The sequence below is a fragment of the Sarcophilus harrisii genome, chromosome 1 (genome assembly GCF_902635505.1).
Source record: "Sarcophilus harrisii chromosome 1, mSarHar1.11, whole genome shotgun sequence".
Lineage (NCBI taxonomy): Eukaryota > Metazoa > Chordata > Mammalia > Dasyuromorphia > Dasyuridae > Sarcophilus > Sarcophilus harrisii.
This window is the reverse complement of record NC_045426.1, coordinates 427994252-428007141: the sequence shown is the minus strand read 5'-3', so window position 1 is coordinate 428007141 and position 12890 is coordinate 427994252. Positions and strand designations below refer to the sequence as shown.

Genomic DNA, 12890 nt, shown 5'->3' with positions numbered 1-12890 from the left:
TCTTTCAATATAGCTTTCAATAACTAAAAAAAAAGGTTAGATCAGTAAGAGTGGGTATCTCACAGGGCACTCCAGGGCCCTCCTCCTACATTATTTCCTCTTAGTGACATTCGTTCCCACGATTTCAGTCTTCAGCTCTGAATATCTACTTATCTAGTCTTAACCTCCAAACTTACATTCAACAGGCTAGTGAACATCTATCTTAAACACACATACACATAATCTGTTGCCAAGCTCCATTAATTCTATCTTCATAATCTCTTTTGAATATACCTACTTATCTTTTCTGACCATAGTATAGTAGTATAGGCCTTCATCACCTTATGACATGGACTAATATAGTCGCTTTTTGGTTATCTATCGAGTATCTCCAATTTATCCTGTATATATATAGCTTGTTTGTACTTGGGTTATTTTCACACAGTCTCTGCCCATTAGACTGTGAGCTTCTTGAAAGCAGAGATTGTTTTTAGCCTTTCTTTTTATCCCCAGCACTTAAGTAAAATGTCTGGAATAAAATAGGCACTTAATAAATGTTTACTGAAAGTACACTGACTTGTCTGTATTTATTTCACTTTGCATAAGTTCCTCCAAGTCTTTCCATGTTTCCCTTGTATTCTTCTTTTTCACCATTTTTTTTAAAGACAGAGTATTCCAAGCACTTCATGTACTACAATTTGCTTAGCCATTTCACAACTGATGGGCATTTTGTTTGTAGGTCCCAACCCTTTATTAGACCAGACTTTTTAAGAGGTTATCAAATATTCTTCATCTTTTAGGAAATTAGTATGTAATATTATGATCTCTAATAACTCTATGTTATTTATATAGTGAGATTTACCAAGAGATTACTTATGCTCTGATAGTTTAACTACCTTACTCAAGTAGAATGTTAGCATTCAGTTTAGTTGCTCCTTTTAAGATTGAGATAAAAATATCTTTGTATACCTTAATTGAAATTTAAATGGTAGAAAAACTAGAATGTGATTTGGAAACTGTTCTGACTTACCTGCAATTTCATCTTCAATTAGAAAACTTTAATTAAAAGTATTTGTTGAGCACCAGTCTAAATATATATGATGGTGGTATGAAACAAATATCAGTTAGGAACCTCATTTAATATATTACATACCTCCAAAAGATTAATATTATAGACAAAGGAAATTGACAATCTGCCTGCCACAAATCCTTCCCTCCTCCATTTCATGAAAGACTGGGTATTGACCAAGTCACTCCCTTCTCCCCCACTCTAATAGGAATGACACTGATTTCTTTGTTATTTCTCAAATAAGACATTTCATTTCTCAGTTGCATGTTTTCCCCCTATTTTCTTGGTCTGGAAAGCTTTCTTCTCATGTCTGCTTCCTAACTTCTCAGATTTTCTTCAAGCCCCAGCTAAAATTCCATCTTCTCCAAGAAACCATTTCTAATAACCTCTTAATTCTGGACTTCCTGTTCTCTAACATAAGGTTTGTTCGTACATATTTCTTGTAGTATTCCTCCAGGAGATTTTGAATTCCTTCACAGCAGAATAGAGTCCATCTTTTGCTTTTCTTTTCATCTCCAGAATTTAGCATGGCACTTAGAAGTGCTTAAAAAATGTTCATGGGCAAAGAGATTACTTTTTAAATTCCCATCAAGATTTCTTGATGTAGTTAAGTCTACTTTGTTTGCCAATGCATTGTCAATGTTAAGAGATCTGTTGTACAAATGTTATTTATTATTTTTTATTTCCATACATAGCCAACTAAAGAAGTTTTTCCATGTACCCATGTTAAAAAATTATTTCAAAATAAAGTTTCTTTTGTTGTAGCAGGAAAAAAAAAAACATTTCTTGCTGTATTATACTTGGTTAATTTAGGGAAATTGATACTGTTTTGTATTTCATTTCCTTTTTGTTAATTTTACAAAATACTTTTTCTGCTAAAAACCCTATTTTTTTATTCTTCTTAGTACAGCAAAAATACTAACTTGTAAAACCCTGCTTTGGAGAAAATGTTTTGAAAAATTAATTTCTTCAGCATTCATATACAAATTTTTTAGTTGTAGTTAAAAAACATTTTAAGGGCAGCAACCTGTAACCCTGGATCTGCAATCAGGAAGATGCAACTTCAAATCCAGCCTGGACACTTAACTAGCTGTGGGATCTTAGGTAAATCACTTAACCTTGTTTGCTTCAGTTTCTTCATATGTAAAATGAGCAGAAGAAGGAAATGGCAAACTACTCCAGTATCTTTGCCAAGAAAACCACCAAAAAGGGGTTATAAAGAATTGGACATAACTAAAATAACTAAAAATATATAGATTTTTAAAGATTTTAGAGATTCTTTTGATAAATCATGTGATTGGTTTTTTACTATTTTCATTTATTTGGTTCCTAAGTAAAATATATTAAAGAAGAAAGTGTTTTCTTTCTCAACTGTTTTGCATTTTCCCAGGACAATGGTTTTTCTAAGGTGTCTTCTTATCCTTTGGAATAAGCCAGGAAATATGCAAATATCTCATCAATTTAGCCCCAGCTAACTCCTTTCCCAGCTTTTTCAGAGCTTAAAATAGTATGGCATTAACATAGTGAGAAAGCCATGAAGAAAGTGTTTTTCTCTGCTTTACAACAGTAGACACTTGTCAGAAATTTCTGCTTTAAGAGCTTTTATTTATTCAAGATGGTTTCAATGGAAGTCTTCATACATTTGTACTAAAATAAATGCATTTATATTAAGTGGAATCTTATTGTAAATAAATGTCAGTGATTGCAGTTTTACATATAAGAAAATGATTTCCAAGACTAAGAATTTGGACATTTCCTAGAGTCTCAATATAAAATCTGGCTAATTTTTAAATCAAATATTTAAATTTTAAGACTATATATATTAAGGGATAGGAAAGCTAATTTCATTGTATCATTCTCTCCGGTTTTAGTGACATTTGGAATTTTAAAGTCAGTATTTTATTTTACTGACTGCTGATTCATTTTCAGTTAAAGAACTGAAGAACTAAAAAGATATACTGCAATACTGTTAACTTTCAATCAGAAGGTCAAAATAATTCTATCAATTTCAAAAGGATAGTAGTAGAGGTTGGGGAAGAGGTCAAGTAAAGGCTTTATAGCAGGGATCCTCAAACTACGGCCTGCGGATCAGATGCGGCAGCTGAGGACGTTTAACCCCCTCACCCAGAGCCATGAAGTTTCTTTATTTAAAGGCCTACAAAACAAAGTTTTTGTTTTTTACTATAATCCGGCCCTCCAACAGTCTGAGGGACGGTGACCTGGCCCCCTATTTAAAAAGTTTGAGGACCCCTGCTTCATAGCAAGAGGAGGTCCTTAATGTGAATTTTGAAGGCAACTAAAAATTCCAAAGGTACAGCGGTGATGAATGGGTGCGTTCTAGGCATGAAGCACAGCCTATAAAACACCCAGAGTTGGGTATGGAATTCTTTATGTATGAGAAAGAAGGCTAGTTGACTGGACAACAATATTAAAACAGAGAATCTTTATCTCAAAATCTCCAAATATCATCTTCCATTTCCTCTTTTTCCCCCCAGTTCCAAAAAAAGGAAGCTCTTCTTACAGGCAAACCCCTATCTAAAGTTAAGGAAGACAAGGCAATAAGAATTAATTGTCTATTACCTTTCAAGTACTCTGAGAAGTGCTTTGAAAATCTAATCTCATTTGGTTCTCATAATAAGCCTATGAAATATGTGACAATTATTATCCTCATTTGATAGTTAAGGAAATTGAGGTAGAAATGAAGTGACTTGTCCAGGAATCAGTGAATGAGGTTGGATTTGAACAAAGATCTTCCTGACTTCAGGCCCAGCATTCTATCCACTATGATCCCTTGGTTTCCAAGTGCACTTAATCATATCTCTCCACCTGTCTTCGATACAAGACTATATACTCTTTCAAACTCCATCTTTCTTGAATCTTCAAACTTTCCTCTATTAACTGATTCCTTCCTACAATCAGACTTAAACTCTCTCATCCTTTAAACAAAACTTCAGTCCTAGGGCTTGTTCTTTTTACATATTATTGCACTGGGTTGATCTCATCACATTCCATGGTTTTAATTTATTAGCTCTACACAAATGATTCTCAGACCTACTTGTTGATCCCTAACCTCTCTTCCAAACTCCAATATCACTTCTCCCTAAACTAACTGCCTAAAGGACATTTCAAACTAAGTGCCCTGTAGATATGTAACCTCAATATTTCAAAAATTGAACTCATGATCTGTTTCCATCCTTCCTTCAACTTATCATTCTCCAAAGGATCCTTTAATCTCACTTCCCATATCCAATCAGTTACCAGGTTTTGTCATTTCTATCTCCATATTATATTTTATAAGTGCTCCTTTCTCTTTTTAATACTGCTATCACATTTTGATATAGGGGATAAGGACCCATCCCCTAGACTACTGTAATAGAGACTCCTGGGTTGGTTTTCCCTCCTCTAGTCTCTCTACTCAGCTGTCAGTTAATCTTCCTAAAAGACAAGTCTGATAATATCTCCTTTTTATTTAACTCCAGTGCCTCCCTATTACTGCCAATATCAAAGAGAAAATCTTGTTTAGCTTTCAAAGTCTTTTGTAATGTAGCAAATCTTACAATTTTTTCCAAATTTCTTACATCTTACTCCCATCCATATACTTTTGATTTTGGCTTCCTTGCTTTTTGCTGCATAACACATTCTATCTTTTGACTAAACGTTTTCATAGGCTAATTTCTCCTCCCCCATGTCTGGAAATCTCTCCCTTTCATCAGCTTCTTTGATGGAGTATTTTTTAAGTCACCAAAGTCCAACATTCTTTTCCCAATCCTTAATGCCTTCCTTCTGAGATTACACCACTCCCTCACATATGCTGCATATATTTCATTTGTACATAGTTGTTTGCATATTGCCTTCTTCATTAGACCATGAAGTAACTGAGAGGAAGGACTGTCTTTTGCCTTTCTTTGTATCTCCAATGCTTAGCACAATGTCAGGCAGGGAACAGGAATTTAATAAACATTTGTTGACAGATTGACTAAGCCTAAGTTCCTGTGATACATCTCATCTCCCTTTATCAGCCAAAGTCCTAGAAAATGCTATCTATGCTAGATCCTTTCACTTCTTTTACTGTTACTCACTTTTCAACTTTATGCCATCTAGCTTCTGCTGATCTTATTAATCAACTGAAACTGCTCACTCCAAATGTACTTGTGCACTTTTGTCAAATCTTGGTCTTTTCTCAGTCTAATGCTAACCATCCTCCTCCTTCATACTTTTTCCTCTCTGGATTTTCCTAACATAGTTCTCTTGGTTCTCCCCCTACTTGTCTGACTGCTTCTTCTCAGACTCCCTTTCCAGTTCATTCATCATTTATTCATTTATTCCTAATTTTGAGGGTTCCCCAAGGTCCTGTCCTAGGTCTTTTCACTCTGTAAATTCTGGATAATCTCATCAATTCCCATGGGTGTAGCCATGAGAGACGGGTTTTCTCATCTCTATAGGTGACTGAGATCTACAACCCTACTATCTCTTCTGAACTCAAATATCAAATAACCAACTACTCAATTGCTTATTAGATATTTCAAACTTGATGTCCTGAAGACATCTCAAATGCAACATCTTTATTTTTTCCCCCCAATCATTGACTGTCATTCCATCAATCTCAATATCAAGAATGAAAATATTTTGTGGGATAGGAAAAAGTAATTCCACCGCTGACTGAACAACATAAAATAAAGGCTTTTGAGGCTTTAAGATCATCACCATTCTTTTTTTAAAAAATGGCCTTCATGTTTCCTATTTGGATTTTTTTTTAAGCAAGACTTATTGTAGTGAACTATAAGACCTTATTGTCTCCACCCAATCCTTTTATGTTTTCTGTGAAATAATTAGTTTTTTTCAAACTGATGAGAACTGGAAGGTTGAGCAATTGTATATATTTTTAAATTTCTCCTTTGTCCTCGGCACTGGAATACAAAGCCGAAATATTTATATTGTCCGCTACAGCAATGAGCTTATTATCTTTTCTCCAAAGCCTTCTTCTGTTTCAAACTTCTCTATTTATACAGATGTACCAACATCTTTCCTGATTCCGGGTTTATTACTTCATCGAGCCTTCATTCCATATTTTCAGTTGCCAAAACTTGGAGTTTCTCCTTTTACAACATCATTTATATTTGATCTCTTTTCTCTATTCATTCAGCTACTATCTTAGCTCTCATCCTCTCTCACCAATATTGTTATAACAGACATCATTGCTTTCTCCATCTCAAAATTATCAACACTCCAGTCCAAGTCATTAAAGTCTTACAGAGCCTGGTTCCAAACTCTTTCTAACCTGCTTGGACATTACTCTGGAATTCTTGAGTTCTACCCAAAATTACATTATCACTCTAATATATGTCACTCTAACTCCCATTTCTGTGCTTCCACATTAGCTGTCTTCCATATCTTAAATGTGCTCCCTTTCTTACCAATACCTCAAAAGACCTCTCCAAGACGAAACTCAAAAACTATCTTCTACATGAAGATTTTCCTAATTTCTACCAATTACTAATATTCTCCCTCCCAAAGTACTCTTCATTTTACCTATTTTGTGTGGATTTATAGCTGTCAATTTGTATTTGTTGTATATATTTTTAGATGTATTTGTTTTCTCTCCCACTGGAATGCAAACTCTGGACAAGTTGGAATTGTTTCATTCTTTGAACTTGAGTCACCAGTATCAAGCAGTACCTGACACATAGAAGGAGCCTAATACTTGACAACTAGATCAGCCAGCCAGTCAGCATCTTAAAACTGAAAAAGTACAAAACTGATGATATTCCTTACAAAATATACCCCCTCCTAATTTCCCTTTTCTCTTAAAAACACCATCAGTTTATCAGTCACTTAGGCTCAAACACTTGAGTCATTCTTGACTGTCTCTTCCCATATTCAATCAATCCAATATTACTGATTGTAAATGTAATATCCAGCACAGATGCATTTTCCTTTTGACTCCCTCAATTTTATGTCAGATCTTTATCCTCAATTCCCTAGGCTACTCTAATAGTTTCTTACCTATTCTCTCTATTTGAAGTTTTCATTTTTAACAACATTGCCAAAATAATACAAAGTATAAATTTGTTATCTAAAAACTGATAAAAATATAAACCAGATAACCAGATCTACAATAACTTATCTCAGATTTAATTTTATAGCCCAAACTGAATTTCACTTCACAGAAACTGAACAGACGACTGGGCCTGGGATCAGAAGACTTAAGATTCAAAGACTGGCCAAGTCACTTACCTACCTCAGTTTTCTTAACTATAAAAAGGAGATAATAATAATACTGGCCTTTCAGGGTTATCTTGATGATCAAATCAGATATTTGTAAAGTTCCTAGCATACAGCAGGTTCTTAACAAATGTTTATTTCTTTCCTTGTCTTTGTTCTCTTATTTAATGCTTCCATTCGTTGTAGGCATAGAATACAAATGTCTCGATTTCACTCCCTTTTGCCCCATTCCAGCTAAGATTTGAAAATTTGTAAATTATCTCTATGGTTCCCTCATATGATCCTAAAATCTATCCAACTTTATGAAGTGCCAATTTCCATGTGACTGTAATTAGAAGTTATTCCACCTTTCTTGAATTTCTAAGGTTTATTTGACTTTTCCTAGATAATCTTATAACTTGCATCATAATTTACTTATCTCATTCCCTTAGAGTGCAAAGTCCTTACCCACAACTATATATTTCTACTTTGTATTCCAGTGCCTAGAGATGGACACACATACTCTCTTTCTGTTGAACTTCCCAATTCTCATCACTTTAAGAACATCCAAGTTATTAACAGAATTGGGTGGAGGCAGCTTTTGCTTAAAAAGAAACCAATTATGAAGCAATTTTAAAAACAAGGATTATGATGATCTTTAAAAACTAATCTAAGTCTCAAAAGCTTTGTTTTATGTTATCAGTCATATATGGAATTACTTTTCCTTGTCCTGTAAAACATTTTCCTTCCTGATGTGGAAATACATGAAATGACGATCAGGGATTGAAAATACAAAAACAAAGATGTTAAATTAGATACCAATTTGCTAACCTGGAAGGTTTCCCTAGACCTTTTTGTTCCTCCCCCAACCGATAAGAAAGCCAAGATAGAAAGATTAAGTGTGATTTGGACGTAATTGTTTCACAACAATAAACCTTTGGGTAAGGTCCTAAGTAAATTTTCTCTTCCTTTCTCAGCCTCTCACTGCCCCCAGTCCCTTACATGCAAAACACCAAATACAAAACCATCCTCAGCTGTCACTCAAGTCCCCACCCTAGATTGTAGCTAAAAGAGCAGGGTAGACCACTTACTGAGCTGTCCCCCGCCTGGCATCACGCCTGGCTCCCGGCTGCCGGCACCCCCCGCTCCGGCTGTCCCGAGGATCCCCGGGCCTCCCACTCCAGGCGGGGTCCCGCTCTGACGCTCGAAGTTGCCCGGGTTGGAGAAATAGTCCCGGAGCCGAGGCAGTTCTCGGCCGCTTTCCAACAACTCCGTGTGCAGCTCCAGGGCCGTCAGCAAGAACTGATCGCGCAGCAGCTGCGCCGCGATAGCGTCCACCGACAGACGGACCGGAGGCTCTCCCGAAGCGGCCGCTGAGGTCGCCTCACCCCCGGGGACCCCCGGCCGCCCTCCGCCCGCCCCGGCCATCGGGTCTTGCGGGGATAAGGAGCCTCCGGAGCCGGGGTCGGGGCCGCCTCCAGGACCCAACCGCAGGCCGGGCCGCCGCTCCTCATCGGCCGCCGCCGCCGCCGCCGCCACCTCGTCGTCGTCGTCGTCGGAGTCGCTGAGAAACGGGTTCACGCCGCCGCTGCCGCCTCCCGCAGACATCGCCGCCATCTTAATCTGTCAGGTGCTTCGGCTCCTCCCCGCTTGACGGTGACAGGCCGCGCCTGATGCTGTCGCGGGCCCGGGGGGGCCGCTCCGACCTGGTCCGCCTCCGGACCAGCCGCCCGGGTCTTAGTTCTCCACAGCCACGGCGGAGGCCTCCGAGGCACGGGTAACAACAACTGCTCCACGGCCCGGGTCCGCAGGCGTCTTCCTGGTCCCGACTCTCGCGGGAAGTGGGAGATAGTCGCGTTCCCAGCCACCCCCGCTCCTTCGCTTTATAGCATCCGAACGTCCCTCTCCTCCGCCCCTCACACTCTGAGAACCGCCCCCTCTTTAGCAGGATTGGCTTGAGGAGAAGGGAAGGTGCTGGGGACAGCGCTCCCAGTATCGCGAGAACGTCAACCTGCTGGTAGGTCCAGATTCTGGGGCGGCTGTGACTGTCTTGGAACGGCACGGTCCTTTTGTAGGGGCCTTACGGGAGGGTCGTTGGGTTCGGGAGGTTACTGCTCGGATAGCTTTCGTTTCTTTAATGTTAGATGCCTGCATGGGCATCTCCCCACGTGCGGAGCAACAGGCTCTGGGATCCCGCCCCCTGCCCACGGGAAAGACCAGCTTCCGGGAGCATCTGCGCGCTCCGAGCCTGGGGCTGGGGGAATTGGGGGGAGGGGGGAGGGGGAAGAGACAGACGGGCTTTCCGCCTCCCACCTTCTTCCCGCAGCTTTGGACCCGAGATACAATTTTCTCCTGTTTGGTCAGGAGGTGCATCGGCTGACGATCTTAAGTCGCCGGGTACCATCTAGGTGTCTCGGGAATCCAACTGCTGGACGGCTGGGTGCCACACTTTTCCTTGTCACCCTGGGCCAGGGTTTCTGAACTTAATTTAATATATCTTTGTGTATGCCATTTCTCAGAATGTTTTAAAAGGTGCAAAACAAGATTACTGAGGAAGTTGATATTTCCATCTAAAAATTAATATATAACATATATGTTATATATTTAACTTTAAATATATAAACATAAAATATGGACTTTTTCAATGCAGTGTTTCCTATATAATCCTAAGTAATTTATGCATTTAATGTATAATGTGATTTTACATAAATTCTATATCATTTCAATATAATGAATTTTCTTTGCAATCCAGTGTATTTTGGGTTTTTTAAATATTTCGAGAAATGATTTATTTTATTGTTCAGTAATATCCAACTCAATATGACCTCATTTTAGGTTTTCTTGGCAGAGATATTTATATGATTTGCCATTTCCTTCTTCAGCACATTTAATGGTGAGGAAACTGAGACAGATAGGGTTAAATGACTTATCCAGGGTCACACGGTAACTCAGTGTCTGAGGCTGTATTTGAACTCGGGAAGATGAATCTTCCTGATTCCAAGCTTCATCTTCCTGCCTTTGCTATGTGCTCAGTAAATTGTCACATTTAAATTGAAGCTTTTTACTAGGTAATAATATTAGGAACTCGGTGAAAGCTGTTAACTACCAATTTTTAAAGCTAAATTTTGCCCTATACTATATATCTCTTTCTATAACATCCAATGAGAGTTACCAGTAATCTTTAAAAAAAATTTCTTTTTACTTTCTCAATTACATATTAAAACAATTTTTACCATTAAAAAAGTTTTTTGAGTTCCAATTTTTTTTCCTTCCTCCCTTCCCTCCCTCATCCCTGAGCTAGGAGGCAATCTGATATAAATTAAACATATGCAATCATGTAAAATATTTCCATATTAGTCATTTTGTACAGAGAGACTCAAAAAAAATGAAGAAAAGATAGAAAGCAAGAAGGAAAGAAAATCAATATGTTTCAATATGCAGACTATCAGGTCTTTGGAAGTGAAGACCATGATTCATTGTGAGTCCTTTGGAATTGTTTTGGGTTATTATAATGCTGAGATTAGCTAAATCATTCATAATTCTTCATGATACAATACTGCTGTTACTCTATACAACATTCTCCTGGTTCTGTTTACTTCACTTTGCATCAGTTCATGTAAATCTACAGGTTTTTCAGAAATTACCTCACTGATATGTGGGGTATATATAATTTCTTATAACAATAATATTCCATCACAATCCTATACCACAGCTTGTTCAGCCATTCACCTAATTGATAAGTGTCTCCTTGATTTCCAATTCTTAGCCATGGCAAAAAAGAGCTACTATAAATATTTCTGTGCAAATAAGTCCTTTGCCCTTGTTTGAAAAAAAAAAAATCTCTTTGGGATATAGAACTAGTAGTTAGCTAAAAATATTTTTTTTAAGAAGGAGGAATTATTCTTAATTCAGTCTGCTTCTTACAATATTACCTAATTGATGATTCTTTTCATAAAAGGCAAAAACTAAAATAAGTGACATTGTAAGCAACAAAACAGTATCATCAGATATTATACTTTGAGAACTGAAGAATAGTTTGGAAAAGGTGTGTCTAAACTGATTTGGGGACAGAAATAAGCAGCCAGCTGAGTTAAAGATTTCTAAGATTACTTCAGTTCTTATATCAAGGAGGTCAATCAGTTGGGAAGATAGGTCATCACTGATTAATGAAGTTCCTTCCTAGAATGTTTTTTAGGAAGGGAACTATAGAATCCACTTGCTCTAACCCTTTCTTTGTGTAACAGAAATAGCTAAGGTTCAGAGAGGTGAATGAAATTCACAAGTTTACACTTGTAGTATTTGGCAGTCTGCATTTGAACCAAGGCCTTCTGATATCAGATTTCAAAGTCTTTCCATTGTACCATTTTGTCTGTAATCGTGAGGTTATTAGGAAATTATTTAAGGCCTCAAATGCCAAAAGAATATTAAAAATGCTCTTGTTAAACTGGTTGAAAAGAAAATCCAAAGAAGTATCCTGCATACTTTGCTTTCAATGTGGGTTTGTAGGTTTATAATTCTATTTAGGTTAACCCCTTTGTTACATTATAACTATATGAAGGTCCAATTAAAGAAGAACAAACTCATTTAGCTTCTGTAACTAGATGAGGATGAGGATGATAATACAACCACCACATATAATACTTAAGATTTGCAAGATACTGTATATCTCATTTCAACCTTACAACAGTCCTATTAAGTAGATGCCATTTTATAGATGAGAAAACTGAGTTTAAGAGGTTAAATGTCTTATTTGGGATCATTCTGCCTAGGAAGGCAGAATTCAAAGTCAGGATCTTGCTGACACCCAGTCCAATGCTTATATAAACACCATATAAATATCTGGCTGTGGCTTTCATCCACATTAACTCTTGCAAAAGCCAGATTTATTAATAATACACAGAAATTGTGTTTAGTGACTGATGTCAAAGCATCACATCCTTAATAGTAAAAATTACTGACCTATAATATCTTTAGTCTAATTACTAAAACTTAATTTTTTTCTTCTTAGTAACTTTTAATATTAACCAGGTCTTTCAGCATACTTTTTTTGGGGGTGGAGTGCAGCAGTATTTTAAAAGCTTATCCTTGGATGGTGAGTAAGGTATTTATACCTTTTATAAAGAAAAAGGAAAAACAAAAATACAAAAATAAAAATTTTTCTAAAATAAGTGATTATGGTTTTTGAATTGTGGTTTATTTAAATTTATGCATGTTGTATATGATGATTTATACAGAAATCCCCTTTTCCTCCTAGTTACCATTTAATCATCCCTTCTTCCCACTTAGCTTGCTTCCTTTGAAGAATTAGAGCAAAAGAAAAAGGAATGCATTAGCAGCATCTAGTGGCTATATGGATATATTGCATTTTTCTTCCTCAACAGGGAGGTAAAGAGGAACAAATATATAATATAGAAGAAATAAAACATAATGAAGAGACTATAAGAAAACAGAAGGACTTATTGTAGATAAAACTTATTTTTTTACTTGCTAGATGTATGAATCTTATATTAATTTTAAGTATTTTTGTTGTTTTACTGTTTCCAAAAGGTAGAAAACAAAATTATTTTAATGTACTAATAAAATGCAGGAAAATTTGGAATATTTTTGTCTTTTATTAAAACTACTATGGTTTTCTGGTTCA

The 12890-nt window shown here is 37.0% G+C and overlaps 2 protein-coding genes across 10 annotated transcripts in view; one reads left to right on the top strand and one right to left on the bottom strand.

Moving 5' to 3' along the window:
• The window catches only part of RELCH (RAB11 binding and LisH domain, coiled-coil and HEAT repeat containing), a 125963-nt gene extending 116858 nt beyond the window's left edge, over positions 1-9105 (bottom strand). For 3 of the 8 annotated variants that reach the window (XM_031946164.1, XM_031946166.1, XM_031946167.1), the window contains exon 1: positions 8341-9103. In XM_031946164.1, the coding sequence (XP_031802024.1) occupies positions 8341-8866 (526 nt within the window). In that variant the 5' untranslated portion in view covers positions 8867-9103. Of the gene's footprint in view, positions 1-8340 lie in introns of all 8 variants that reach the window. The other 5 variants (XM_031946165.1, XM_031946169.1, XM_023495939.2 and 2 more) reach the window with 3 other exon arrangements.
• A 103-nt stretch (positions 9106-9208) lies between these two features.
• Positions 9209-12890, top strand: part of PIGN (phosphatidylinositol glycan anchor biosynthesis class N) — a 194825-nt gene continuing 191143 nt past the window's right edge. For both annotated transcript variants that reach the window (XR_004230913.1, XM_031946172.1), the window contains exon 1: positions 9209-9266. The gene's annotated coding sequence lies outside the window, so the exon portion shown is untranslated. The remainder of the gene's footprint in view (positions 9267-12890) is intronic.